Raw genomic sequence first — 24,394 nt, 5'->3', positions numbered from 1 at the left:
ATGCCCTGACTGGTTCGCATAGATTGGGTGCAACCTCACCACGAACCTTTACCTGCTTGTCAGGACGAAGCATCGGGAATCCATTTCATTTACTGCACTCTTAGGATGGTTAGGGCTCTACCACCAGTTTGTAACAGATTCTTAGTGAATACATGGGAAATATAGTTGGGGGCACAGGATGATTTGGGATTGCAGGTCGAATGACTACTTTTAATTTTGTAATTTATGAGGAAAGGTACTTGAGAGACCTTCACACTCTGCAGAAGCACTACTTTCAGACCGCTATCACTACAGTTTCCGTGCGATCGATTCACCGATCTCTGGCGTCAAGGTGTGCTAACGCCGATGACCTAGTAGGTTCAACCCGCTAATAATAAGACCAAAAAATCCGAACTCCCTTACACCACACCGAGGGGTATGATAGCAAATAACTCCCGTCGCCGCAGACGCTTAGCCATGAACGCGAAGCAACAAAAAACCTCCCAAGTACAACTTACACGCAATTATCCCTTCAATCCCGCTTGGCTAGCTGGACTATTATCAGGAACCATACCCTTACCAGCCTCAACTAGCTTCTTTACCTTCTGTCTCTCTGCCCACTCTCTGCTAGCCTGGCGCCCTCGCTCAGCAGCCTCTGCCCTTGCGCGCTTAGCAGCAGCCTCACGTTCCAGCCTCTCCTTTTCTATGTCTTCTGTCAATCTAGCATCTCGATTATAAATCTCCTTGGCACGTTGACGCTGAATTTGGACCTCTTTGGTAGAGACAGTTCGTTGCAAAGTAAGACCGCTCATGGAAGGACCACTTGTTGTGGAGGGCTTGCGAGTTGGCTGTCCCTTCGATCCGGGAGCACGAGGAGCCGATATGTTGGGTTGGTTGAGCAGCTGCGATACACGACGAGCAACGGCCACAGAATTTCTCTTGGTTACCGAAAGTTCACCGGCTTCCATATTATCGAGGCCAATGTAACTCTGTCGAGCACGGCTTGCAACATTACCACGAGGCATATGCTCGGGCACGATGCTTTTCCGGACTGGTTTAGCTTTGAACTCACGACGCTTGCGCTCTTCTTCTTCTTGCGCTTTAAGACGCGCTTCATGAGCTTCTCTTTTCCTTCGCGATATTGCCTCTCCAGGAAGCTCGAAAGTCGGCTTGGTCGGCGGCTTATAGGGCGTGGTGGCTTTGGGAGCGGTGACGGTTTTTGCGATAGCATCTTCATTAGCCTCTCGTTGCGCAAGACGAGCCTCCCGTTGTTCCTTCAACCTACGAGAAATAGCCTCCCCTGGGAGCTCAAATGTCGGGCGGGTAGGCGGTTTGGTTGATTTGGCAGGCTGCTTTGGCGGGAGAAGACTAACTGGACGTTTGGGGGGTGCTTTGGAAGCCGACTCTACCTTCCTTTGCGCGACGACTAGTTTTTTATTCTCGGCGACAACTGGGTGGAATGTCATCGAGGTAGCTTTCTTAAGATTAGGTGGTTGCCTTGGCGCTGTTGATTTCACTCGCATGGAAGCATAACCGGCGTTTTGTGACTTCTGCTTCGATGGTCTTAACTCGTGAGTAGCCTGAGCGAGGGCATTATGCGATGCCATTATTTGATCTCGCTGAGCCTTGCTACCAAGCTGTGTTGAAGTTTCTCCTCGCCGGGCTTTTGCTCTTATCTTCTCGGGCGAGACTATATGTTCGGCCAGTGCAGCTTGGTCAAGAGCATCGATAGCTTCTTCGAGCTTGTCCAGAGCTTCAACTGAGTCTTCAATGCGGGAGACCGGCTTTGCTGGCGATCGACAAGTAATCTGTTCGATAAAAGAATCCTCATCGCTGATATCGGCGGTAGTTGAATCATTTTGTTCTCCACAAGAACGTTCGACTTCTTCGAGTGTCTTAACTGGCGATTTAAGTTGGGTCCTAATAGCGTCATTTGGCTCCGCCACCATATCCTGAATGGTGTCTTCTGACGAGAGGGAGTCTTCCCGAGTCTGGTCACCTAGCCTGAACAGAGACTTGACTTCTGGTGTAGATTTTATTCCTGCATCCTCAGCTAAATATAAATAATAATCAGCCAAGGCCTCTGTAGATGTCGGCGTTATATCATGGAGGGTGGTATTATCATCGATTGGGACATTCCGAGCTCGAGAGGACCCAGCACGACGACCTCCAAAAAGTGAAGTAATGAGAGAATAGTCCGGTTGGCGGCGCTCATTCATCGAAGATGGACCATACCTACGTAGTAAAACTGACGAATAATACTGACCTACTTGTTGCTTTGCCAATTGCTGTCGGGTTGCTCGTCTCGTTGTTGCTAGAGGGTCTGGTGCCTGATGCACTAATAACCCTACTGTTAGATCCACGGTGGTTGAGTTATTGAGGAGAGAAGCCACGCTACCTTCAATGGCCGGAGCTGGTGGGCAGACGGCCTCAGAGTCGATATTTTCTGGTTGGTTTTCCCCATTTTCCACAGTATGTCCTTCGTCAACTGCCTCCCGTTGTTCTTCTTGGTGACCCGTCCTCTTATTCCTAGGCTTTCTAATCCTCTTTCCAGAGCTAATGGCATCTCGGTAGGCGGCTTTTAACTGCTTTAATTGGGCAGGAATAGAAGAGCCCTCCACGGTCATAGTATCGGCCCCCCCTTCGTGGTTGGTGAGTTCGGTCAAAGGCTGACCTTTCGCGGAAATGTCGAGTAATGGTTCCTGAGTTGCAATGGCAGTATTGTCTTCGGCGATATTTATTTTTCGCGATCGAGTCACGCGAGCCATATTATTGCGGGGAATAGACTCGAAGTTCAATTGATTGGGAAATTGAGATATGCTGCCGTGGTCATGTCTCGGAGGTCTGAACGCGAACAAAATCGGTGCAGAATCAAGCCACAGCAAAAGCAGTTGAAGGAGTTTCAAATTTCTTTATGGATACTTCGATGTTGAAGTAATTGGGATGTGATAGAGCGAATTGTATTGTCAGTGCACTCACTTATCGATTGTGGAGAGTCAGGATGTCCATGTCCATGCGAAACGATCAATATGTGACTTCCTAAGATCTCTGGAGATTGGAGTTGGATGCGAAAACAGGCTAAATCACCATGGCAACGCGCCACAGGAAAGAACCGACGCGACACTTTTCGCGGACTTCCGAGACCGCGTCGCGATATGCGAGGTTCTACCCTCTACCAAGTACTCTGTACCATACCTCACTTCGCCATCTACCAGAACAAGTACAGGCACAAAGTGTAATAGAGGGTCCTGGGGGAATATATACTCCTTTATATATTTTTCAAGGCATTAGAGTACGCCCCTATTTCCGTCTTCCAGCAATGGTCCAAAATGGCATCCATCCATACTCCTATGAAGCTTTCATTCACTAACGCCTTGCCTATGCCCATGCCCATGTCCATACTCAAAAGCAATTCATGATTCATTTTTACATCTTCCAGACATAATGGGTAGCATATATCATTCCTCAGTACCTTTCCCGCCGGAACTTGATTGTTGTAGCATCGGCGCATGCTCTGTTGGTATCCTCACAAGAGTCTGGGGTAATTCCACATCAGAGTCGCTTTGCTTCTGTGGGCCGTCGCCCTCATCGCCCTCTGTGTTCTTTGGTTTCGGGATTTTCACTGGGTCGATGTTAGATCCTGAATATGAAGAGCTCGGGAGATGGGCAGCCTTACTTGACGCCATGCTAATTGCCCGGAGAACATTCTGCCAGTTTCCTAACACGGTGGCCACAGCTAGAAGAAGCACAATTAGATAGCTGAATTCCTGTAATTCTGTACTACTCATACCTTCTGTGCCATCTGAAAGCGTCGACAGTTTCTCTTCAAGCATCTGCATCTGCCCTGCCAACCCCGCGCTAAGGTCTCTCAGCTGTTTTAGATTCTCTAGTTCTGCCTTCTTTTCATTTATTCGTGCTACTAATATGGGGGATTGACCAGTTGATGCTGAGTTTGGGTTCCCTGACGTCGACGCTTGCCGTAGATGTGAAGTGAGGGGTCGATAAGACATGCTGATTGCGTTGTGGTGAGCTTCAGGAAAGTCCAAGGAGTTGCGAGGTTCGGGACTCGAGTATCGATACTCCTTAAAGGCAGCTCAATGCCCTTTTATTAACTATATGGTAGCGCAAGCAGTTTATGATTTGATCAGATTTGATAGTTGAATGCGACCTCGCCACTTCGCCAGTCGCATCGGTGATCGGGTCTCACAGGGGTCTAATTCGGCCTAACCGCTTTGATCTGAAAGTAAACATTACCATTTCCCCAGCGCAAAGTCTTTGATTGTCCATTCCCAAAGCTTCAATCACGACCACGACGTTTACTTTGGCATGCTTCCCGGCTTGATTTTGGGCTCGGGCTAGAAAACACCTCAAATTCGAGCATCATACGTACAATAACTGGCATACCTCCCCGCATGATACCTTCCGATGGCCCGCCTGAACGAGGTTCCAGCCTCGACTGAATGCATTGAGTCTCGTAAGTTCTGTCCCTTTCACCTTGCGCACCGTATGTTGACATGAAGTGTAGTCAAGCGAAAGTTTATGAGGCAAAATCGCGATATTGCTAGAGTCAATTCGGCACAGTCACTTCGAATCCGAAACCTCGAGAATGAGACTTCCAGGTTGCTGGCCGAAAATCTCGGCCTACAAGCGCAAATATTGCGACTTCGGGGCGAATTAGAAAACGGACAGGCGCAAAGGCTGGCAGATCATACGCAGGATGTGAAGTTTCAGCTCGAAAGTAAATTATTAGAGATTGGCGCAATTATAAATACCCTGCGAGACGACCCACCCCGAAAGAAGAGGTCACCACAGGCAGAAAAGAATACAAGAACAAGCCCATCTCGAAGCCCCGATCAGATCAATTGGAAGAATATGTGCACTCTTAGTGAAGCCATTGGAGGCCAAGATGGCAAGTTGCCTACAATTGTGGAGGGTAAATCTTATCCACGAAAGACCTTAGAGTAAGTTTCGAGAATATTTCTTTCCATCACCAGAACATTTATGCTAATTTAGCAGCCATCGAGAACTTGTGGAAATCATATCGGAGATGGATGCAGGAGTGGATACGACGGGCTCCCCAGAGATTGGATCACCACCAGTATCGCAATTCGTCAATGAAGACCCAGTCAAGATCGACCTTCCACAGCGGCCACACAGAAATGTCTCCGATGACACGATTAATATTGACCCTACCTTATCTATCAACCTGGAGCAGCGGAGGAAGCGGAAGGACAGCTCAAGCTCAGGCGATCCTAATCTCGTCACCAATGCTGAACCTGCTCAGAAAGGTCAAGAAATCAAGGGATCCCTCAAGACAGGAGCGAAACGGAAATTCAGTGTCAGGGAGGATGAAGACCACCAAAGTCGAGCTGGATCTCGGATTGACAGCTCACCTGATAATTTCGAGTTCACCCGCGTGGTCAGCGATGACAGACCAAAAAATAAAACTACACCACTCCCAGAGAAATCGGGGACGAAACTTACGAGGGAGCTTGCTGTTGCCAAAGGAGTTGCTCGTGAGAAGCGCTCCAGCACTGCTGTTTCGACAAGCAGGAAAGCTCTGGCGCCGAAGAGTATCAATAACTCTCCTCACAAAGCTACGAAAGTCCAGCTCCAAGACGAAATGAAGACTAGGAAACCTGATCCCCCCAAATTCAACCCATTGAGGGAACGTTTAAAGGATAGTGAACCAGAACATATTCAAGTTGAGCATAAAAATGAGCCTTTGTTGGATACCATTGGGCTCAGGCCCGAGCCTGAAACCCCGGCAGCTGTCGATATCCTCTCGCCACTATCACAGCCTTCAACGGCCCGAGCCGAAACTCGGGACACCCCTCCTCCCCCTGATCTAGGCTCGGGAATCGACGGTCATCGACCTAGTCGGAGGGCTCGCGGTGCTGTCAGTTACGCAGAACCGAACCTCCGTGACAAGATGCGGAGACCAACAAAGGATTTGATCGATGCAGTGACTGGAGAAAGCAAGTCTCGCCAAAGCATTTCCTCTAAACTAGCAGGAGAAGGTACATCAATCTCATCGACGATTAAGACGGAGGTAGAGGAAGAAGACAGCTGGAAAAGAATGCCGCTTGCATCGTCAGCTACCGTGGAAAATAGCCCTCTCAGGAGCAAGGCCCCGGAGCCCGAGTCTAACGATTTACCCAGTAGCATTACTACTCACCGAAAGAGGCGAGAGTCAATTCTTCACCAAGTGCAACTAGACCTTAATAAATCAGGGTCAGAGACTGCCATATCAGCGCTCATAGCGGAACACAGGAAAGCCAAGGCTGCGGCCAGAGAGAAGGCGCTTGAGAAAGAAGGCACCCTGGCAAAGGCTATGGAAAAAATTGATATATACGACTTTAATGGTTCCTCGCCTTCGGAAGCTCCGGTCAAAAAGGTTGTGAAGGAAGAAAGGACAGTGTCAAGGTCGTCGAGGAGACAGTCCTCCATTCCACAAGATATTGAAGCTGCCGGGGATGGAGAAGCTTCCGATATTGAAGCCCCAAAGAGCAGGGGAGTGACCGCAAACCGTCGAAGACAATCTACGCTAGGCTTGAGAAATCCATCAACAAACGCACAGCCCGCGCATGAGAGGCACGCAGCGGCCAAGAAAGTTCAGAAATCCATAAGTATGGCTGATTTAGCTACTGGAGACACAAGGGGCGACAGGATATCGGCGAGGAGGAGAAGTATGATGTTATGAAAAATTTGATGACAGTTGATATGGGCGTTCAATACCCGAACTTAGGGGGTTTCTTGTATACTTTCCAGCGTTTTGTGAGCGTGTTGGGGCCCCTTTTCCCTTTGTTATGATTCTGATAGGTGATTGCGGTCAGATTAACGTTAATGATTGATTGATTAATATGATACGATACCAATAAAGTTGTTCCTAATCCTTTTGTCTGGGAAGTCTAGATAACTCTGCCAAACCTTATTTTCTAGCTGTAGGGGACTACTTGATAATATCACAACCATAGGAGTAGGATGGCACGCATGGATAGAAGAGGCGCTTGGTTGCTGGTTCTAATTTAATACACTAGTACTATGGAATATAATGTTCATCAATGGCAGCTTAGAATCCACCTATGCTTTGCTCAGAATTAGCACATCCCGTGGGGAAGTGTGTTTGCTGGACTTCCATGCCGTATGGATCACGTGGGACTTAGACAATAAACGACCATCCACAGAGACGAGTAATATAAGATGTGATGCGTGTTTGCTAATTAGCATAGTGGTATTGTATAGAGCCAAGGCTCTAAGAAGCCCCTTGTCGATAGTTCGATAATGCTTGGAGGCAATAGCCTACTTCACGCATTAATTAATCCTCGCATTAGATGCGGCGGTTATCGTGTCGATACTCTTCATCCCTACGCAGCGTATCAGGTGCGGAAGGCATAGATAGCTGCACGGTGCCCTTCATGTCATGAACCCCCTTTTAGACTCTATTAAAGGAGACTCCCCATATTATTTTTCTGTCATGAGCCCCCCACAACCTTGGTGTATGTAATCTTTTCCACATTGACGCTCTCAACCCCATTCGCATCTTTCCTGAGTTGATAGACATAAAGTGTCAGTCCAATTCCTTGCACCTATTACACCACAATTGTCAGCAAACCCCAGCCTTCAACCTCCATTTCCAAACTCCTCAGGCGACACAGGACAATCAGCACTCACATCCATCAAGCAGAAGCTCGGCACTACATCCTCTCCTTCCGCAGTCCACCCCGTAGAAAACGCCCCTGTCGCACTCCCTGGATTCACAAAAAACTTGTTTTCATACTCAAACGCATCAAAGCGATGCGTTCCGCCCCAGCATAGCACATCCACATCCATCTTATTCGCCTCAGCTAGCATGAGATCCATTTCCATTGGGGCGACCATTGAAAAGCCCTCGAGGAACCCAATCTTGAGAGATCCATGTGTGACTGTCTGCGCAAGCGGTAATGAGGTCGCGTCTGCATCGAAACGGCCTTTGACTATTTTGAGGTCCGGTGAGATGCTGCGGAGGTATTCATAGGTGGGCTTGTCGGTGAGGTTTCCGAGGCAAAGGGTCTGGCCAATTTTACCCGGAGTGAGGAGCTTTTTGAACTGTACAGTGAAGAAGAAAATTAGTGACATATCGCAGAGAGAAGCATGGGGTAGTCTGATTACTTTGGGTGGGATGTCTATTGCTCGGTCTGGGATATGGAGGTCCCCAATCACAAGGACTAGGCGGGAAGTCATATTTGCGGCGGGAGAATTACGAGGTATCGGGAGGTGCTATGGCGCAATCATAGATTGTATTGGCCGCCCTCTTCCTCTAGATTGCAGATGAAGGGTTTCTCTTATTTCAGTGCTGGCTGTGCTGGCTTCAGCGCAGTGTGTTTGCTTGGGAGGGTCCGATGTAGTTGATAAGCTACGTACTACCGTTGAGTTTGTCATGTTTGCTCTGCACCCAACTCATCACGTGCATGCTGTTGATACTTTCAAGAGTCTCAGTCCAATATATTCTCTGTGTGCACGCCCATTCTATTATATTTCAGCTTATAGATACTGCCTTTGGCTGCTTCTTTGAACACTTCGATTATAATGGAAGTTGGCTACTTTTCCAGTACCTACTGCGTGCTATGCATGGGGTTTTGTCAATCCCACATACTCGGGACTAACGGCAATGATCCACCAACGTTTTACCGACTTAATATGGCTAAATAACGCAAATCTTTCACAACAGGAAGCAAACATCTTTCTCTCCATCTTTGATGGTCTAGTGGTTATGATTTCCGCTTGTCATAATATGACAAGTCGCGGGAGACCGGGGTTCGATTCCCCGTCAGAGAGAATTGTATTTTTTTTCGTCTTCTACTTTACAAGTAGAATATTCAATAAAGGCCCAAATTGTTTCGAGAATCTGTTGTATCTTTTTTTTGTCTTCTTTTGCTGTCCCAGAACAACGTGGCAAATCCATAGATAGGCGAGAGAGAATTTTCTCATGTTTAGCCAAGCACAGCTGTGGGGCCCCACTTTTGCCTATCGCGAAACGAGTAGCAAGATCATTTGCACTTTTGTAGCTTTATTATCTACGTGAAATAGGCATCGATTTTCCGTCAATTTAAAGAACCCTTGGAGTGTATAAGTAGCCTACCAGGTAATTTTTATTTGCTTTGATTATGTACCTGGATGGCCATGATGACCAGGGAAGAAAAGGGGCGTAAGCGAGAAAGGGGTGATTGTCTCCGTGCTGAAATACCATTTAACGACGACTAAAGCTATGGATTCTTTAAATCAATGTTAAATATTCAATAGAATTGAATCAAAATCGTTGAGAATCTTATTGATATTTGGGGATGCGAATCAAATTATGGTTTGGGGGACTTCGGCGTTAAGAGTAGTTCCCAACCCCTTCTTTGAAACCCACGATTCACAGCTGTACTCGAATCTTACATGACTTGCCATTCAGGTTTGATTAATTACTTTCCTCACTCCTTTTATTATTACAAAGTCATCAGGTCCAAACTCTCATAGGCTTCCGTATACCTTTTGTAAGCTCACTCGCAGCCCCTGTTTGACAATGGCTCTGTTGGACCTTCAAATCTACGATGGCACGGATACTAGCCGTTCCCTCCGCTACTAACTATAGAATAAATATCGAGGCATAAATGCGGTAATCCAAACCCCCCCCGTTTCGCACTAAAGCCGAGGGCGGACAAGCGATGCCATAATTTGGAACGTTTCTATGGAGTTATATTGATCTAGCTCAGGGCAGATTCTTAAGGTTATGAGATGGAGCTAATCACACTCGCGATGGTATAAAGAAGAGGGAGAGGTAAATGCTGCATTGCTGATAAAGGCATTAAGAGCGGTGTTGGTGGAGAAATGAATGACGGGGAAGAATGAGGCAGTGAGGTTGATAATAGTGAAGGGGGTGTTGAAGGCATAAATGAAGAAAGGCTTCAGCAGGAGTGCCCAATGCCGCTGTTGGCAGGCTTCTTGGGCTATTCTTTTGCCGCTACAGCAAGCAGCAGTAGCATCTCGCCGATGGCCAGCCTAGCTAGCCCCTGCTACCATAACATCCTTAGAATTTTCGCTAGCAGTCGAAGGCCACTTACCTTTCAAAGGATACACCCTGAATAATCTCCCCGCACTCACCTCCACACTCATCTATACCGAGCGACTCCACCTTTTGGTATACTCCATTCCATCCTGCGCTTATACCCGGCCTAATATTCCCCATCGTTCGGCTAAGCAACAATATTGCTATTTCAACCTCGCATGGCGCCTATCACCAGTGGGCGAGTCAAGATGTCGTCCCCGAAACACTTTATCCCACGCAATCTCGTGAATTCGGCCCTAAAGGCATTTCCTAAGAATCCCTGACACTTCAGCGAGGCTATAGTCAGCGGAGGCCCACCGTCGCCCCTCCTCTGCAGGGCAACGATGGCGAGACGGTGTTTCATAATGACGATATTCAATCTCGTCATGGAGGACCACCGCATCCATCAAAGAGCTAGGTGATCATTTGATGCTTGATGTCGATCTAGTGATCCAGTTAGTCAAAGTCAAGGACAGCATGGCCAATGCTCAATACCGGTTGTCCTTTGTTCATCATCCAGTCGATAAGCACGCGATCAGATAGCTAGGCATCCCCACCAAGGTCTGAACTACCCGTTCGTTGCCACAGAAATGGAACGTAGATTTGCTTCTAGAGGTGTTATCAAAATGGCTCGCCCACAAATCGCGGCCTAGCCGGCTACAGCGGTTGCTTGAGAAGACATCGAGGTAAACTAGAAAGAACAAAGTACATTACCTGGTTGTATTGGCACTTCACTACCTCAACCCCCTTCTACGCCCCTAATAGCAGCGTCCCATTCCACCCTCTATACACACACCATACGGAGTACTAGACCAGAGAAAGTTACACCAGGATCATACATGATCTGTGTTGATCAATGTCTCCCCGATAATCTTGCAATTTAGGCCCACAGCCTTGCAAACTCCTACTCATTTCAAGCAAGTTTTCCACTTACGTACATGGCTGCCGAAAAGGCTAAGATGTCAACCATTCGATTATCTCCCCATAACCCGGGGACGATGTATCCACGATACGGCACCCGACGATTGCTAATAGCATGGGAGATTCGGTTGAGCTTGTGTGACCAACAAAGAGTTTGTCGATCCATATGCAGCAGTCCGGCGTCACGACAGGATGTCTCAAGGCAACCGTTGGTTGATTCGAGGCAGCACTACTCACCTGAATAGCTGACGACGCGGCCTTCTAGCTACAGAGGCAGCTAACCGTATTGTCTTGCATCGGGAGTTACCATGGAGCACGAAGAAGGAAGCAATCTACAGACAAGAGTTCTGCTGTAGTTCATTCGTCCGTATGAAGGACGAGTTCGCAACTTGGAACGAAGCCAGGTTGGAAATCCCTCTGGCCAATGAGTCTGATTGGAGGTAGTTCCTTGAAAGCCTAGTGAGACATTCGAGATCTTCAGTTCGAGGTCATGGGATTGTGGCGGAAGTATCTCCGCACGACGTACTTTGCACGAACCGAACCGTTCGAAATGCGCCCATGGTCGGCCGTTTCCCACGGCACGATTGCAAACGGCATGGACAAGGTCTTGTGTCGCCAGGCGGGGACCAAAACAAGCAAGACAACCAAGTGAAAGCGGGGATGCCCTGCGATGGAGCAGCTCAGCTTCGGGTCGCCTTGCTGTAGAATCGTAGATAACCAAAAAGCAAAATCCTTTCCCAACTTCCCCGGTTGAAACTATTCAGCCCGCTCTGTGCGACTTGAACCCTTAGAAATAAACAAATGTCTTGCGGCATAGGGACAAGCGGGAAAAGATCAACAACACTATTAGTAGAAAAACAATCCCTTACCGGGTAGGGTCATTCTGGAAGGGAGACAGGTCGCTAAAGAGCTCACAATCCAAGACATTCCACGGACCGCTTGAGACGTCTAAAAAAGCAAATTCAGCAACAACCGCATAGCCTGCCGTGCCTGCCTACCTGCGATCGACGGAGAGCACAGAATCCATCGTGGTACAAGCGCCAAAGAATGTTACACAGAATCTGCCACTATTCTTTTTTACTTTTGCACCTGAACCCCGATGATTGGGCAGCTGAGGTGTTTCTGGTGGAAGCCCTCAGATCAAAGGAATTGACATCTGGCACCGCCTAGACACCAGATGCCAGTAGAGGCGCGCGCCACTAGGCGTGTTCCAGACTTGAGGCTTTCTAGGCTGCACTTCCCATCAGCCAGCCACCCATCCAACATCACGGCTCACGGATCACGGCTCTCACAGCTTACGGCTCACCCGCTCCTTGGTTCCTGCAACGGAACGAACGAATTCTCAACTATCGGTTCTACGCATCCCGAATTGGGTCCCGAGCGAGGCGCCCCGTCCGTCGCTGTCTAATTCCAGCAACTGGAATTCTGGGAGCGGTGGAAACGAGCCGTCGGGCACACATTCCAGCAGGGCGCCAAAACGCCAGACGCCAACGACTGAACTGACTGCGACTGGTAAGGAATTGGTAGGGAGAGACCTTTTTTCGGGAAATCACCTGTGGAAATTATTCCTCGAGGGTGGAAACGTTTCATTCCACTCGTCCGTCGTCCTTCCTGACTGCTTACAGCCCAACACGTGGAAAATTTTCGAAAGACATACCCAATATACAATCCTACCTATGAGAAAATTTTCATTCTCCCTTTTCTTTCAGCCCCCTTATCTCACTCGCAGCACCACGAACCAAACACCGAACACCCAGGCTGCAAGCCCCCTTGAGTGACCGGGTCTCCTCCGATGGATGACACACCTCAAGGCCGCAACAGCGTAAATGGCACTTTGTGGCAAGTTTGTGCTTCGTAACGAGGTCGCTCACCCAAACAACACCGAAACCACCCGATGACAAGAAGTATGAAAATTCGGCCCCATCGCTTAGAACACGCTGTTACAGTGGAGACGGTCTCCGATCAGACAGACAGACGTGTAACGTCGATATCCAATGCCAGCCCGGTCCATGAACTGGTCCCAGACAGCGCCCAGCCTTTTGCATCGGTCGTCCTGCATTCCTTCCGTACTGCTGCGTACAGTACCTGAACTGAACCAGAACCAGAACCAGAACCTGCTGCCGCGGGAGTTGCTGCTTGCATCCGCGACTTAGCTCGGCCGCGGCCGTGGAGGAAGCCCTGAGGCAGTGAGGCCGATGGATCAATTACCGGACCATACTCCGTACTCGTTCGTACGCTTAGCAGGACTTCTATTTCTAGGCATATATGAACTTCTGGCATTTTCTTTTCCCTGCATTGCCGAGCGGTGGATGCGATGGATCGAAATTTCCCCGGCAAATGTTTATTTCTTTCTTTTCTTTTCCCCTGTGTTGTTATGGTGGCGTGCGCCCCACGGTCGATCTCTTACAATGTTCAGCCCTGGGAGAGGATCCAGGGCCAGTGGTAGCCCAGGACTCCAGTGTCAGTGCCTAAGGTACCTGGGTACGTACATGTACAGTACCAGGCTCGCGAGCGGGAAGAATGGCGGATAAACGCCCGGGGCATGATAAACCTGGTCCTTTTTTTGAAGACGCGGCCTGTCCGGAGGATTACTCCTTTGAAACCTGCCCTTTAGTTGATTCCTTTGCCTCTCCCCGAAGAGTGAATGAAGGTTTGCCGAGATTGATGATATTAGGAAGTTCTCGATTGAGCGAGTGGGTATTGTACGGGTGCTACGTTATGGTCCTGGTAGAAACCCCGTCGCCCGGCAGTGCAAGCAATGCAGTGTACCTAGTATGTAACTTACAGTATGATTTGATCCATCCCTCTCAGTACCTTTCTCGTGCTTCTGCCAGAATACGTGCTTTTCCCCCTACAGGGCATGCTCAATACTCCGTAATGACAGGCTCTATTACCGCATCTGATGCACTTCCTCCCAGACGTAAAGTAATAATTTATATTATCGCCCTATGGTAATAATTAAAACTTACCAGTAAGGTTTTCCTGTTCGCATGGCTAGGAATTTTTTATGTGGCGTGACGTGGTGTGGTGGTGTTGACTTCCGTCCTATCGCGGATGTTCCTGAAGCTCGTTCGAGCCTGGTTACGGATGAATTGGATACTGCACTGTGGGCATTTTGGCGGCGGCTGCTTCCTGCACCGTCGATCATTCTTGATTGCTTGCGCAACTGGCAATGCTACATTTACGAGGTACACGTTCCTTGCTTTCTTTGTAGTATGAGGCGAGTGAGAAGGTTCTTTTGAGTGCTATGGCATGTTCCTGATTTTTTCTTCTACCGAGATTGATTAATACATACCGAACCTAGGTAAATACATATTTGAGATGCAAAAATGTAATTCCGCCCATTGAAGGCTCCAAGAATAATACCGAGAATGAACGTAGTACGCGGTCTAGATTTCATACCTAAAACTCACCTTGTGAAGATAGCATCGACAAGGACTCCCCTCCTAAAAGACCGCCAACAAACGATTGTTTTGGCAGCAGCCAGCGGCGGTGGATTCCGAAGAGCTGTTCCCCGTCGATAAGGTAACAATTGACTTTTTTTCTCGCCATCGCCATCGAAAGATAAGCGGAGCCCACAACAAGCCCTCAAGTGGAGAGCCCATTCCATTAGTGCAGTTCCGCTATCTGGCGGCTCCGGCCTGGGCCTCTACTCCATGACGTTGACCACAATAATAATAGGCCGTGAATAGCTACCTTACGCCAGTACTACCAATGCCCAAGGAGGCCCCATTATCAAAGTTCACCAATGAGCATATCCTACCGTAACACCAACCGCGACGACTGGCGAAATGGCCCGGGGCCGGGGCCATCAAAGAGATCTCGCGGCCCCCACCGTAAACCCACAAGTACCCGCAATGAGCATTATCATTGCCACCGCAGAAGACGTGATACTCGTTACATCTTGGGTACGTGGCTAGCTGTTTCGCCGTCTTCGCATCATACCATTATGTAGCTAGATATGCCGCGAGCTCCACCCTCTTCCGAGCTGTGGATCATATAGCACAACAGCGCATCCATGACTGAGATTGATCGCCCGACCCTATAGGCGCATCGGCTTTCCCCACGTCGTTGTCGGAGCCTTGTTTCGAGGATGGAGAAGAGAGGGAAAAAATTTCGCCATTGTTCTCCGCTGTCGCGAGGATTTTCATAGGATGCTGTACCTAGGTGCCTGCGTAGTCATTAATACAGTAGACAAGCAGGCAGATAGACGATATTCCATCGTCGCAATGATGCAACTCGTCTCACTCAGTAAGGCAGGCCGGAACGAGACAAACGAAATGAGGCGGGAAAAAATGAATAATAGAGTTTTGCCACTGCCTGCTCAAGCGAGGACATCTGGACGTTTCTAGTAGAAAACTTTGTTTACACGTACCGGATTGTGCGAAGGGATCAAATCTCCGTCTGCGTAGGGACTGCCCCGGTTGGATGACGGATACGTACCGTACGTGCCTTGTGCCTTGGAGGCGAGGAGCGAAACGTCAATCCTTTCTTTCATGCAAGGGCCAAGGGGACCTGGGACATCCGAACAAGTCATCAAATTCATAATGTTTCATGTCACATAATAGAGCATGGTATTAAAGGGAGATGATTTGAGCTGGTAGAGCTCCCAGGACCCGTCATTGGGAAATGACAGGACTGCTGGGGCGAGATTGATTGATTTGCTATACTAGCCTTCCCTCCTTTCTGGCCAGTCTCAGGCTTCCGCCACACCCAAGGCTGCCTTGGGTGTTTGCGATGAACAGGGTACATGATTTGAGGTCGACGCATTCATTTGTATGCGGAATATCCTCTGAAACAAACTATCGTTGACAACACTGAAGCTCCTCAGAGCCAGGAACATGATTGATGAAAGCGCCCCTGTGCTATGATATCCCATATTCCATTTCCATGCTGAACAACGCTCCAATGATATTAAAAAGAAAAATGTGTGTGTGTGTATTGCTTCGTTGTATGGTGAACGTAGCCATTGTTGTTGCTGTCCTGAGGCAACATGAATTCCCTCCATGCTCCAATGTCCGCTGCCCCAGATGACTCGAGGAAACTTTTTATAGCCCAAAAAAATTGTGTGAGATGTGATGATGATGATGCTCCGTAGAATGCTTTTTGTACAACCCGATATTCGTAGATATGCATGTGTGATAGAACGCCGGTCCTTACAAGGACGTGTGAGAGGAGGTATGGGTATTGGTAATGTATCGTTAACGTATTGAAAACATCTTGAGAAAACGCCAGGAAGATGCTATGACTGGTATAAAAATCGGAAATCGTCGACCGCTGATGTGCTCTAGTGGGTTGATTGACGTCTCGAGTATCGAGATTGGTCGAAGGAGCTGGCGTAGGCCCTTAGAGCCTTCCTTGATTCATCGGAGAGCTGAGCTGGGTCTGAAGCTGTGGTCGTGGTCGAGCTCGAGCTCCGCATGGAGAAGAGGCTTGATTGGGAGCTCGATGGCGTGAGGACTGGCTTTGAGCTCAGTGGCATTGGTGATGATTGTGGTCTCGATGATTGGTAGAAGTTGGAGGTTCGTGAAGCGGGAGTGGTGCCGTAAGGTTGTGCGTTGTGGAAGTTGTAGGCAGGCTCCAGGTGGAAGCCCTGGGCCGATGTTCTTGGACCTGGCCATGAAAGCGGCCCACGAGCAGAGGTTGGTGAGGATGCAGCAGAGCCGGCGTTCGAGGAAGCCGTCTCGTACTCGGCCAGACGGCAAGCTTCTGAGCAGTAGACTGCTCCATCGGTTTGCTTGTCACAAGCAAGGCAGTAGTCTGGGGACCAATCCATATCGAGAGACATTGTGAGAGATGATTGTTTTGAGTTGTTGTTCTAGTAGACGGGTGGGTTGGACTTGGTACACTGGTGGGCGAAGTTTTCGAGGGGGATGAGGTGGGCTTTAAAGCAGGATGGAATTCAGCCTTGTTGGGAAAATTCCGAGACCGATCACACCGCGATGTGGTATTCGGTGAGAGGCTGTCTCGACGGTGTTTGGTGACTCAGAAGCGGAGCCTGGTGAAAAGTGGAAAATGAGGTCAGAACTGGTACGGGGGATTGGGCGAGTCTGGTGGCCGGAGGCAAATGGCGTGTGCGGTGCGGGAGCAAGCAAGGTGGAGCCGGTGGTGATGATGTGACGGCGGAGGAGAGTTGTCCGAGTGTGGGTTGATTGATGATTGGTGACTGGTGACTGGTGACTGGTGATTGATGATTGATGATTGATGAGAGTGTTCCCAAGGACGAAGAAATATCGAGGGGATATGAAGGTGTTGAAGTAGGCTGAGGTTCCTGAGGAGGAGGAGGATGAGGAGGCATTCAAGAATGAGGAGCAGGCCGAATCATATACAGGAGCGTGCAGGCCATACAAAAACCGATGTGCAGAGGGCAGTGGGCAGCGGGCAGCAGTTGGCGGAGTTAGCCTGGCTGAGTGGTGAGGGTAGGCTGCGTGGCCCCGGTCCTTGCACGTCCTGCAGCTGGAGCAGCCTGCTTTGGGTTTAGGACTGGGGGTAGGGGGGTTCTGTACGGCGCTAGTCTACTTGGAGGGAAAGGGTTATGTGGTGGGTGGTGGGTGGCTTTGTGGTGTGGATGGGGGGTGTATTGGTGCATTATTGGTGCATGCTGCTGTATGTTTTGGGTGTGGGCAGGGTGGTCGGGGGTGTGTGGCAGGTAATACCGTAATAATAGGGCGGGTATGGCCACTGTGGTGAGTTTACAATACACACTCCGTACTCCAGCGCTGGTGAGTGGTGACGAGGGCAGCAGAGTGGAGCAGAGTGGAGCCCTCCCCCCAGCTGGCACAGCTGCAGATAGCGCCAGGTCTGCTTCGGGCCAAGCGCGGGCTTTGCTGGCTTGCTGGCTTAACCCGCTGTGCAGACGTGCAGCAGACCCCGAGTTGTGGCGTGTTGGCGTGTTGGCGTGTCTCGCTGGCACCGGTGCTGTGTGGCGTGGTGTGCGGTGCTGGATCTATTCTGGATCTGGATCTGGATCTGGATAATTCAATGCCAATGGAAAACTCTGTGATGGTGTATTTTTCACCATGCTCCACCCTTATTGCTACGTCCCAGCTTTCCACTTCTTGCGGCCGCGAGAAGTCTCTGCTCCGGCCATTCCTAGGCAGCGGACGAGGGAAAATGTGATGGATGCGAGGTTGTGTTGTCGTTCCTCCACCCCGACTGCTGCTACTGTACAGTACGTACGCCGTGGAGGTACGGAGTACGAGTGCGTAGTACGAGTACAGTAGCAGCAGCAAGCAGCACCCACTTGGCGGCCTCTTATAGCGGCAACGTGGGATGGTGTTTCGGAGCAGCAGCAGCAGCGCAGGAAAGAAGGGAAAAGCAGCGCTCAGGGAGCAACTTGAAGCCTGAGTCCCTGATGGAGGCAGACATGCACACAATGCGCAGGCCAGCCAATGGCCAGGCGTTCGTCATCCTGCCAATTCTGCACAGTCGCCGAGGGATCAGGGATATTCTAGCGTCTGATTCCCATGATCCTGGCGGCGTCCTGGATATCCTGGATTCGCTTGCAAAACGTCGATTCGCGATGTCTGTGACTCGAAGCGGACGAACTCCTTCGCCCGGTGGAGGAGGATGGGCAAGGCCGTGGTTGAGGATCTGTACGGAGTACGCACAGCAGGATGTCGTCGGACACACAGGACGGAGCGCAGATGCCACTGGCCAGCACTGTCTTGGACGGCACTACGCTGCCCAAGTCGACCTATCCCGCGCGGGCTGCTCACTGCTCGCTCATCATACTCGAGGGGCCTGGAGCCTGCTACGACGTCGACGTGCACTCACAATACAGTACCTACTGTATCGTACAGCGTATTGCCATGCTGATACTGCTGATGCTCCTGCTGCCGCCGCTGCCGCCGCCGCTGCTTTTCGCGCTCGCTTGAGTTCCGGGGCCCCAGACGTGCCCAGCTGCCCAGCGCCAGCGATCGCCCGTTGATAATTAATAATAAATAAAGTGGCCAGCGGCGCCGGCTAGGCTGCTTGGAGGCTGCTGCTGCTGCTGCTGCTGCTGCTGCTACTCCGTCCGCAGGTTAAAGTAGCGAGCAGACGCCAGTCCCCCCCTCCAGTGCCTCCACATGTCTCGCCTGTGACTGGGTCACGGGAAACCAGTCTAGCCCTGATTCCCTCATGCCAGCAGCAGCGGTGCGGCTGCGTTATTGGCTGGCTAGGTTGCGGTCCTGCCCTACGCCCAACCTGGATGGCCCTGCAGCAAAATGCAGTTTAGAGTTGCCTCATACAGTCACAGTCCTTACACGTACGCCAATACGATGCTACGGCTCCACCGCTGTGCAGCCCCATAGCACTGCAATTATACCGTAAACCCAACCCCACCATCCTGAATGGCTTTCAGGAATGTAAAACTTACAGTACCAACTGATGGAGCACCTCACGAATTACCAGCAAATCCTTCGATGTTGGCCTGCACATCATCCACCGAGCCGCCCGCTCCCCTTCGAATATGCGCTGGGAAGCATTCATCGGGTTGCCAGAGCATCGGGTCTAATTGCCCTCCCGAGCTTGCCGCTCGCGCTGGAGTTTATTGCTGGAGGGACACGCCGCATACTCCCCGTATCAAGAAAAGGGATTGTCGCTCGTTGCAGGCCGGCACTCAATAATGGCACTCTACGGAGGATGAAAATTGTCCTTCGGCTCTCCTATCCTTAGAAAAAGTCCACGGAGTACGTCCTCGAGTAAGTAGTACAGCGCTACTATACCGCACGGTTCATGGCTATTGAGCGCGGATCGACATCGACGGCGGCTGTCTCCACCACTCAGATCTGGCAAGAGTGCGGGGAATGTAGAGGGTCCAATGAAACACGGAGCAGTCCGCGGAGCGACCTCAGCAGAGAAAAAAAGAGATTTGGAATATTTTGGTGTAGTTGACGCCACAGCCCCTGGTCGGAAATATGGAATCCCAGTAGCGAGACACAAGCGGCACCACGGTTTGAAAAAGCTGCGGCAATAATGCGACTCTTGGGAACCAAACATTGGCGTGTTGATTCTCCAGCGGCGCCAAATGCCAAATGCCAAATGCAAGACGATGAGAAAATACACCGGAGATTATTATGGTCCATGCGAATACGCATCTGAAATGCTTCAGCCGCCCAATCACGCCGTGTAGCAGTTCTTCTGGGGTTGAAGCAGCGAGCCGCCTCGAAACCCAGCTGCTGGCGATCCTCGAGGAGAACATCATCGTGATTCGTCCCCGGACTCGACTCGCCCTGTTGCAGCTATTATTGGACCAGATATAGACCGCACACCCAGGCGGGCTTAGTATTGTGTAACAGCATGATCGAAAGGTTTTGAGACAGTGTTCATCATCATTACCACTCCTCGCTGAGACCTGGACGGCAACAGGCTGAAGAAAACAATAATGAGGCGGCCACGATAGCAGAGGCATAGCGGCGCACAGCCCATTCATTATTACATACTACGGAGTATACGAAGTACCTTGCCTGGTAAAAGACGTGGTGCGGCACACAGACCTTGACAAAAGTTTATATTGAAGTGCAAGTACGCACGGAATGTAGATGCAAATGCAGCTGCAGATACATATTGTTGCAAGCACCCACACAGACACAGAGTGCACACGGACAGCCATGTCCCCTCGACCCCTTATCTTGCGCCAATAACGGTGGTAATTACGCTCATCATGCAGCAATTCATATCAAGCGACATTATGCCTAAGGGTGCCACCTGGCTTGTCTTGTGCTGCGCTGTGCGACTTGGTTCTCAACGCTTGCAGGCAACGCTTCGGCAGCAGCCGAAGCTCGACCAAGGGAAAGACCCTCGCCGAGGCTAAACCTAACATCGAAACCTGCCAAGACCGTATATATTGCGTTGCTGCTCTCCCGTTACCATCGTCACTTGTCAGATTCGCCACTCTATTTGAGGCGGCTATACTCGTAATAGGAGGGCGTGGGGGTTGGCTGGCAGCATCCTCCAACATGATGCAATCTACTGGATAGATAACCTGCTTTCGAGCTCATATCAGGATGGCATCGTCAGTTAAGTTAGCTGTTATCTCGTCATATACCGGATGAATACTGCGCACGGCAGTGGGCGCGCAATGCAATATCATCGTTAGCGCTCGAGCATTTTACTACAGAGTAACAAACTCGAGCATCTGGGAACCGCGGCTAGGGAATGTCCCAGAACGATAAACTGTGCATGGCCATTTCATCTATTTGGCGTGGGCAAACTACGTACAGTGGGAATAACTGCGTATCGCGGCATCACGTCTCAGCCCCTCCTGTTGCGAAACCCCCGTCGAGGAGGCGGAGCACTGAGGCCACCGAAGCGAAAGCCTTGATACGCAAGCTCGAGCCGTTCGACGGTTCAGGTGCTGGATCATACCACGGGAGGAATGTGAATCTTACCTATAGCGACCTATACCATCGGGGCATTATTTTCAACGTTTCGTCCGCCATCCAAACCCGTCGGCGGCAATGGCGGCCTCCCGTGTCGGGCTGATTGATCAACTCGTGGTTCGAGCACATTCCCAGGTCTCAATTCATCCCGTGGCAGTACGATATGTACGATATGTATTGTACGCTATATGCGCGCACCAGCCGTACTCTTCGAGATACCGTACATGCAGCAGCCAATATAACCTCGATAACCAAGCAAAACTCGAGAGCTTCAAGAAAGTTCGGAAATATTCCGTATTCTATGTAAATGCATCATCGCAAAAGGGGGGCTGGATGAATGCAACCATCTCTCCACCTCTACATCCACCTCTCCAGCTCTCGTACTACAAAACTAAATGGGATCATCCCTCGAGCACGAAAGATGGGGGTTCATTTGGGAGATCGAGCTCTAAATCATAGATCTCGGCCGAGAACTATCAATTTGGAAGAATGTCCGCGAACCAGGCGGATAGGCCCCTCGTAGGGGTTCGCTCCAAGAACATGTACGCACAGCTTGTTTCGGCAACTCGAAGTACTAACTTAGCAGTCGCAGTACGAACTACGCAGTACGAATTACCAGTTACCCCTATCCCACATGATTGTCGGATATACTTCAGTGCATTTATTAAACGGATAGCGGCATCATCAGTCAAGCAGCACCACATAATCAGGTTTTTCTTTCGGGTTTTGATTGACAGATGGTCTTCTCAGACGTTTTTTTTTGCCTCAAACACGGCTGCTCACAAATGAGCTTTTTTAGGGGACCACATGGTCCAATGTTTCCATATTCGTCTCAACTAGTCCTCGACGCCACCCCACAGCGCCCGCACATCTCCGTATCTTTTTTCTTTCTTCTTTTCTCCAGAAAACACGAGAAAGGGGGCTTTTCCAGTTCGCCAATAATATTAATCTGGGGTATGCCACTTGCAACACTGTTCATCCTTGTTATTGGCTCCATGTACGGAGGGAGGTAGGTACATACGCCATACTCCTCACACACAGACCCCTAGGGCATGTTTCGCCGTGTGCTATTGGATATCGCCGCTTTGTTGCGATGAACCCCGCTTGGCATCCGTCACTGTCCTGCGTGATCCCTGAGCGGTGCAGGGATTAACTGCCCTCGATGGCCGATGAGTCGCTGACCCCGCCTTTTAGTTGGGAAAGAAAGGCACGGGCGCGGGAACAGGGGCAGGGGTGTGGGCATGGGATCCCTACGTACTCAGTACCTCCGTACAGGGTCCAGGGTGCGCATTCGATGGTGTGTGGACGCCCCCCCACGTGCAGGCCCTATTTGGGCACGGCTGCCGCTACTTCGCCTGTACATTCGTCGCCCCTCCCTTCAGCAGGAGAAACCCTTCATTCAATCCAAACATTTCTTGGCTGCGCGTCTGACGCCGTGGCGCTCTGTGGAGATTCCCCAAGGACCACGGACCACTTCGTACATGACTACAACCTTCGTACATCTCCTGACCCCGACTTATTCTTGGGGATCGCGCCAGCGCCTTGCTGTTCTTGGATCATGGGCACCCCGTGATGGCTTGCGATGGCTTCATCTTATGTAAGGTCCGCCGGAGATGTTGCAGCATGCATTCCAGGAACCTGACAAGGGAGGGCGAATTGCGAATGTGCGAATAACGTGCGGAAATTTTAATTTCATCTCGTCCGTCCGTCATGACATCGTTTCCAAGCCAAGGGATTGATTGCCCATCAACAATCAATCAATCTCCTGAGATCGGGGGGCCGCAAGGAGGCCGGAATTCAGGTCATGAGACTTGAGAGGAAGTTGAGACTCGGGTCACGGATGAAACCTCGCAACCACGCGGCCGGGCTATCCATTGTTTGTCACGATTGCTACTCCTATGTCGCCTAGGTAGTACGGAGTCCTTCTTCCTTTCCCCAGATTTCCTCGGACTTCCCCAGATCTTCACGCATTAGTTCTCTCATTAGATCGGTTTCGTATCCTTAGCTATGCTACTTGCCCGGCCTCTGTGGAAGTGATCACCAACCTCACGGAGTTACTCCGTGCCGAGAGAGGTTTCACCTGGGGATTTCTAATGCCAAGATCCTCCCCACATTGTAGAAGCCCCAAGTCGAATATTCTGCTTTCTGGAGCTTTTATATTGCCCCCGTCTTCCCTTGGTATGCAACTTGCGTGATTTGGGTTAGTAGTGACGAGTTGAGTGCATGTCATAGCTGCATATACAAGTGGGCGACATACTTGGCTACGAAAAATTGAAGGCGGGGAGAAGGTTGGAAATGCAGATTAAGTGAGGGGTTGCATTTTAGTTGGACGGCGTATTACGGATGGAACGTCTGCTCGGTCTCCTTTCCCACATATATGCACCTTTCGAAAATCCTACACCCTTTTCATATCTGTTATAACCAATTTTCATGAGAACTAGTACTTGTCAAGTACCTTAAGTATACCAGACATTTTGGTGTATTTTCGATGACAGTCCAATACCCAGGTCAAATTAACTCCATCAAGAATCATTGACCGATAGTTTCTACCGAATAATCGAGGATATTTTCTTATACTATATTGCTTGCTCTCCACAACCTTGTCTAGTCATGATCTCCTCTTATAAGCGACGTTGTATGATTTAGGAAGTGCCTAAACAACTGAAGCCAGATATCCAGCTCAACAAATCACCCTCCCTAGTAGTGTCAGGGCCGCAACGAAGGTAATTAATATTCGGGCAAGTGTCTACTGCACCCTACCAGAAGGAAACAGCTTCTCCAACTACGCCGATAGCAATGTTTTCATTCCCCAACTTTCCGTCAGCAGCTCCCAAATTATTGCTCCGCTTGTTATTTGTAGAGCAAAGCTGGATGAAGTGTTTGTACATACGTTCAAGGAAATGGATGCGTGGAACTATACCCGTCACTTAATTGATGTTAAAGTAAACAGTCGAACATGTTTTCCTCATAGCCCACTTCACAAATCTCATGGCCAGCGAGATTGCTAAGTACATACGTGAGCTTATTCAAGTTGCAAATAGGCGATTCAAATCTAGCCCGG

The 24,394-nt window shown here is 49.9% G+C and overlaps 6 protein-coding genes across 6 annotated transcripts; 2 read left to right on the top strand and 4 right to left on the bottom strand.

The window, feature by feature from the left end:
• Positions 1 to 503: 503 nt before the first annotated feature.
• On the bottom strand, positions 504 to 2,747 carry BP5553_03488 (uncharacterized protein; the record flags this gene model as incomplete). The annotated part of the gene is made up of 1 exon (XM_032012111.1): positions 504 to 2,747. The coding sequence occupies one exon, from the start codon at positions 2,745 to 2,747 to the stop codon at positions 504 to 506; it is 2,244 nt and encodes a 747-aa protein (XP_031871804.1).
• Positions 2,748 to 3,437: 690 nt separating this feature from the next.
• On the bottom strand, positions 3,438 to 3,989 carry BP5553_03487 (Uncharacterized protein; the record flags this gene model as incomplete). The annotated part of the gene is made up of 2 exons (XM_032012110.1): positions 3,438 to 3,715; positions 3,770 to 3,989. The coding sequence occupies 2 exons, from the start codon at positions 3,987 to 3,989 to the stop codon at positions 3,438 to 3,440; spliced, it is 498 nt and encodes a 165-aa protein (XP_031871803.1).
• A 415-nt stretch (positions 3,990 to 4,404) lies between these two features.
• Positions 4,405 to 6,682, top strand: BP5553_03486 (Uncharacterized protein; the record flags this gene model as incomplete). The annotated part of the gene is made up of 3 exons (XM_032012109.1): positions 4,405 to 4,453; positions 4,505 to 4,940; positions 4,996 to 6,682. 3 exons carry the CDS (start codon positions 4,405 to 4,407, stop codon positions 6,680 to 6,682), a joined length of 2,172 nt encoding a protein of 723 aa, XP_031871802.1.
• Positions 6,683 to 7,602: 920 nt separating this feature from the next.
• Positions 7,603 to 8,097, bottom strand: BP5553_03485 (Vacuolar protein sorting-associated protein 29; the record flags this gene model as incomplete). Its single annotated transcript, XM_032012108.1, has 1 exon — positions 7,603 to 8,097. The coding sequence occupies one exon, from the start codon at positions 8,095 to 8,097 to the stop codon at positions 7,603 to 7,605; it is 495 nt and encodes a 164-aa protein (XP_031871801.1).
• An 8,159-nt stretch (positions 8,098 to 16,256) lies between these two features.
• Positions 16,257 to 16,757, bottom strand: BP5553_03484 (Uncharacterized protein; the record flags this gene model as incomplete). The annotated part of the gene is made up of 1 exon (XM_032012107.1): positions 16,257 to 16,757. One exon carries the CDS (start codon positions 16,755 to 16,757, stop codon positions 16,257 to 16,259), a length of 501 nt encoding a protein of 166 aa, XP_031871800.1.
• A 1,587-nt stretch (positions 16,758 to 18,344) lies between these two features.
• BP5553_03483 (uncharacterized protein) lies at positions 18,345 to 18,899 on the top strand (the record flags this gene model as incomplete). The annotated part of the gene is made up of 1 exon (XM_032012106.1): positions 18,345 to 18,899. The coding sequence occupies one exon, from the start codon at positions 18,345 to 18,347 to the stop codon at positions 18,897 to 18,899; it is 555 nt and encodes a 184-aa protein (XP_031871799.1).
• Positions 18,900 to 24,394: the final 5,495 nt, after the last annotated feature.

This window comes from Venustampulla echinocandica (assembly GCF_003357145.1).
Source record: "Venustampulla echinocandica strain BP 5553 chromosome Unknown scaffold_1, whole genome shotgun sequence".
NCBI classification, from domain to species: Eukaryota; Fungi; Ascomycota; class Leotiomycetes; order Helotiales; family Pleuroascaceae; genus Venustampulla; species Venustampulla echinocandica.
The sequence above is the reverse complement of the archived record's forward strand: the minus strand, read 5'-3'. Positions and strand labels throughout refer to the sequence as shown.